The sequence below is a fragment of the Rutidosis leptorrhynchoides genome, unplaced genomic scaffold (assembly GCF_046630445.1).
Source record: "Rutidosis leptorrhynchoides isolate AG116_Rl617_1_P2 unplaced genomic scaffold, CSIRO_AGI_Rlap_v1 contig203, whole genome shotgun sequence".
Classification (NCBI taxonomy): domain Eukaryota; kingdom Viridiplantae; phylum Streptophyta; class Magnoliopsida; order Asterales; family Asteraceae; genus Rutidosis; species Rutidosis leptorrhynchoides.
This window is the reverse complement of record NW_027266452.1, coordinates 25,416-30,818: the sequence shown is the minus strand read 5'-3', so window position 1 is coordinate 30,818 and position 5,403 is coordinate 25,416. Positions and strand designations below refer to the sequence as shown.

General features: G+C 36.9%; 1 protein-coding gene across 1 annotated transcript; it reads right to left on the bottom strand.

Moving 5' to 3' along the window:
- Positions 1-810: 810 nt before the first annotated feature.
- LOC139881849 (probable methyltransferase PMT14) lies at positions 811-3,957 on the bottom strand. Its single transcript, XM_071866253.1, has 6 exons — positions 3,298-3,957; positions 2,840-3,050; positions 2,230-2,509; positions 1,449-1,835; positions 1,192-1,269; positions 811-1,069 (listed from the first exon to the last, which is right to left on the bottom strand). Exons 1-6 carry the CDS (start codon positions 3,955-3,957, stop codon positions 811-813), a joined length of 1,875 nt encoding a protein of 624 aa, XP_071722354.1.
- Positions 3,958-5,403: the final 1,446 nt, after the last annotated feature.

The following is a 5,403-nucleotide window of genomic DNA, read 5'->3' as shown; positions in this document are numbered from 1 at the left end:
TCAATCAAAGGTCGAACCGGGGTTTGCCAAGTTTTCTTCATGTCAATCAAAGGTTGGTCAGTGAGTCTCCATTCATATCAGGGTTTTATAAAAACAATCTCAGGAATAATTATTCAGTAGTCAACGAACTATGAAAAAAGTTACAACTACGTCCTCAAATTAATTAATGTTAAGATTGGCCATCGTTGATAGCTAGCAAAGGCTAGCTATCAAGACCATGTAATATAATCCTTGGGCCTGGCGCACTAAATTGGTAGACAGTACCGATCCTGTAAGAAGTTGAATCATACTAGATTATTAGCGACTACATTATCCTACTTCCTGCCTGTCTCCTAATACCAGTGTTTGGTTTTCGGCCACCGACAACATAACCATTCAAATTTCTTGTAAAAGAAGGCATTGTTCATATTTCTTCAACAAACAGTGATGACAGATTACATGAAAATCAAAGCTTGTATGTATAATGAAAGTAAATTAAAGCTCACTGTGAAAGATTACATAGCAAGTAACAAAATGAACACTTGTTGTGATCAATTGAATCATATACTGAATGTTTTAGATGTCGTGCTTATCATCACCACTAAAATCAGCTACTTATTCGAAAAGCTACATAAATTTTTACGTTTCCTCGAAAATAACTTAGGCAGCAAACTATCCAGAACATATTACATTTTGTGCTTTACACTGAAAAAAAATGAGAATAACAAAAATTAACTCACAATTGCTTGCCACTCGGAGGATCTGGAACTCTATAGTTTGATCTCCCAGAGAAGTTTGAATCGTGGCCGGCTTTCATCCCAAAATAATGGCCTAGTTTATTTGTTCATTACTTGATTTGCTACTGCTTTTTTCTTCCTTACCATTACCAGTCCAATATTGCTTTGTTGCTACCAAAATTTTCTTTGGCACAAAAGGGCCATCTTCATGGTCCATCATCTTAGTATCCCATCTCATGCCTTTCGTAATCATCTTGACTTTGTTCATGACTTCGACAGCATCCCGGAAGATGACAGTTCCTTCAGGCCGCAAAATTCTATCCATCTCAAGAAGGATGTCTTCCAGTTTACATCTGTTTGACCAAAACAATATATATTATGATCACCACTGGCTAAACAATGTTCACTACAATGAATTTCTACCATGTAATATCAAATCATATGATCAAATGAGAAAGAAGTTAAGTGGCCTTACTTGTTCTCATACAGACTAAACACACCACTAGCATGAATAAGATCGTACGTCCTTGGATAAGTAGAGAAACCTTCGCACCTGAAAGATTATATAAAATAAATTTGTTCTCAATTTCAATGTAAGCAATTTGGCCTCATAAGAGAAAATTCATAAGCTGTTAAAGGAATGCCTCAGAAAATTTTATGAGGAACATCAGACAAGTATATGTATGACATGGATTAAATGAGATGGAAATGACGGTAAGAATGTTGGCATACCAGTCATGATATATTCCAATCAAGCCTCTCTGGTAAATGATGCCTAAACTATTCTCGGCAGTTGTAGGCACAACATTCATCACCCAAGATTTTGGTGATTCAAGCGCTGCAGCAAACCCTCCAAGGCCAGCATTCATATCCATCACATTACGGTATCTTGTAGTGCCTATCAATTTGTTCATCCTTTTGTAACCATTTACACGTTTCTTCCAAAGTTTGTTGTCCTCTTGATAAGATTCAGCTGTAACTCCTTCCACCAAGCCATTTGCTATTCTAGGAGGAACAGCAAAAAGACGAGCTGGAAACTTCTTCAGCTCCCCTCCTGCTACTTCCTTTGGATCGTCCACCTTAGGGAAAGGGGTAGCACATGTGTCCATTTCCTTGTACCTAAGATACAACACAAGTTAAAGATTGGCCTTGGAATTCATTATATGCAATACGAATAATTAGCTGCAATTAACCTCCATTAAATTGAAGTTCAAGACATTTTTAATTTCCTTGACACAAGATATATGACTAGCCATTGCATATCCAGATTTTTTATGTGTTTATTACTATATTGCAAACAGCAAAGTGTCTGAAATATATTACGTCTGATACTGTTGAAACAGTTAGAAAAGCAATAACAGGCCAACCTAATGCAAACTTGATCTCTGATACCGTTGAAACAGTTAGAAAAGCAATACATGCCAACCTAATGCAAACTTGATCTAGGGAAATGTAACACAGGAAGCAAATGTACATCACAGAAGGAAGTGATTGAGTATGCAAGAAAACTCACCAAACATCATCAGCTTCCCTAGAACATGTATCGACAGATTTCCTCTTGCACGATTTGTCATTATCTTTTTTCCTGAAGATGACAATATCTCCGTTCTCGTACTTTTTCTCCCAGCAAAGAGATTCAGCAAGTTCTTCAATTTTATTTTGCTCAGCTTGGAGATCTTCCTTGGTTCTCTTCCACGTTTTATAGTAAGTCTTCCAATTAATTGGAGGGCCAGACAAGACCCAGTACCCTCCTGGTCTAAGGACTCTATCAACTTCCATCAGGTACATGCCATCTGCATTGCATAAGTCAAAACGTTACGGAACTCATCAACTTCAAGAATATTCAGAGGGATTTGCACAATCACATGTGCATCTTCAGAAACCTATTTCAAGTCTTATCAATTTCATGTCTTATCGACCAAGACGAGGAAGTTAATGGTAAACGTCTGGTAGAAGTCTTCTAATTCCCCGAAAACTAAAAACTTAGAGCTGGATTAACATCTCGTTCTTAAACGAAATGACATTGGGAAATGCATACCAGTTGGCAGTTACGCAACTAACTAATAACATCATTTGACTATGCAAAAAAAGCACCATATAGAATGAACATGCTAGTTACTCACTATTTGCAGTCCAGGGTATCAGACATCGAGAGCATTGAGCCATGTCAAAGGCTCTTGATGGATATGGAAGATTAATGGACCCAAGAACACCTATTACGGCAGGAACACCTCGCTCCAATGCAAACTGCACCTGGGCTTCATGATTATCCCTTGGTGCGAAGGACATTGTGAGTACATTTCTTTTCAGCATATATGCACCCCAACTTGCCACCTACATAAATGTTCATCATCAGTCTCGCAACCACTTTAATAAGGAAGCTTATAAGAGTGCTGCTAGAAACTTGCAATTACTATAAATGGGGACATAAAAATGTGATCGATTGTAATCTAATGTAACTATGACAATAAACTGAAACTATCAAGATCAAGAGTGAAAGGCCTAGCAATACACATGTAAAGAGTGTACCAAAAATATGTATCTTCAGCAAGAATACTTATTGTTTGAACAACCAACATACCCCACAGCCAGTATCTAGTGCTGTTCTGATAGAACCATCCTTGATCGGAATTACTGAAGCGAGTTCATCGATATAAGCATCTGCCCCTTGAGGAAACATTGTTCCACCTCCAGGAAACTTGAACACATTTCCTTGATACTGGACCCAGTTCTGAACAGCTTTCTCCACAGTCAGGCTTTTATGAGGAACGTTGGCATAGTAGACATAGTCTCTGCTCTTTGGCCATGGAAATGGTGTCGTATACCCTTTAGGGGCAGGAACGAGACAACGCAGTTTTTCTCCTTCCGGAGGACAATGTCTTTCCCTATATATCATGTTTTCCCTAGGAAACATCATGGCACGTTCTTGTTCTTGGCAAGGAGTGTAGTCAGTGAACTTAATGTCGCATGGTTTAAAGACTTTAAATTTAGGCTTAGAAGGTTCGAGTTCAACTGTGTCTACAAAATTGTGACGACTTTCAAATGTTAAATTGGGAACGATATTGCAATCTGCCTGTTTGGTCACTTTGGTTACTGCCAATGCTATGCTGTCTCCTTTCCCAAAACCACTTCTTTGCCATGCTCCCAATATGTAACAGAAACCACACAAGGCAATCACAACAAATATCGACAGAGGTCTCCCGATTCTGCTGTTTCCTGGTTTGTCACGTTTGGAGCCCATGATAATATGGATTGGGAAAGCACCTGAACATCATGTTTTGATATCATAAAGTAGAACAAAACGACTTAATACAGATCAGAAATAAAAGCCTTTGATAATAGCTCTACTTGTACAAAATAGTACTTGATAAATATAGCATTTTTCTATTCAGATCATTCAATTATGGAGTGATGTACATATATCTATGGCTTTAATTACAACACTTGAATAGTTCTTTTAATAACAACACTTTCCAAATTTGTTGGTTCCTTCATTCAGTAGACTGTAGCATTAATTCGATCGCCAAATTTAGCATCTAATCATATATAGTACTTATTAATTACCCAAAAGCTCAAATAAGCAATAAGAACCAAAATCTAGTGAAAAGAAACTACAGATCACATTGAGCAAATCAAAATGAACCTAAAAGAAGCTGATAGATCTTATCTTACCTGAGAAAGTAGCAAGAGAGACCCGTGTAGATGCAAATGCTATGCGTTTAGCTGTAGATCTCTGTATGTAGAGCTCGTAAAAATGGCAACTTTAGCAGCTATCCAAAATCAGTAAAAGAGTGAGCTTTACGAGCATCGATATAGAAAAGAGCGAGTTTTTATTAGTGCAAGAAAGTCGGGAGAGAGATGGGTCATGTGATTTCGATAGGTTTTATTTATTGATGTACGATAAACAGAAATTTATAAATTTGATTTTTCTTTTTTTATTTTATTTTATTTCTCTCAGTGTTCTTTCGCAGACAAACGTCAATGTGATAAAATAAATTTGTATTTTTTTAGACATTTCCTCCCTGATATGAGTTCGATTTCATGAAGGGAGCGGATCTTGGTAATACTATGAAGCATCAAAGTGGTGTTGTTGTAGGGGCTCTTTCCTCAATCCTCACATGGCGCTTAAAAAAACTACTACTACAATTAGTTATGGAAATAAAAGGACCGACAATGGTAGATCATAGATGGGAACCACTCATTTTAAATTTTTAAATTTTCCTTCTCTGTATATATACAGGAATAATGCATTCCATCTTCGGCTCTTTCTAAAACTTATTCCGACCAAGGCGTAGCTCAGGAATCGACTCCTAGATGACAAGTAGATTTTGGATGGATCGATTCAGGAATCGACTCCTAGATGACAAGTAGATTTTGGATGGATCGATTTATATAAAACACGAAGTAAGAAAATGCAAGTACAGTTTAATAAGGGTTTTATTATTTAATGGTGAAAGTATGAAAAACTTAGAGAATCTAAAAAGAAATATAAGATCATCCAAGTAGGAAGAAATAAAAATTATACTACTGTATTAAGTAATATAATCGACCGACACTATTTAGACAAGGAAAAAATATCAGTGGCTACATCAATATGATCATGAAGGCCATAATGTAGGCCACACCCATTTTGACTATCCATTCTACATTATGGCATTCAATAATGGAAGACATATAAATGTAGCGA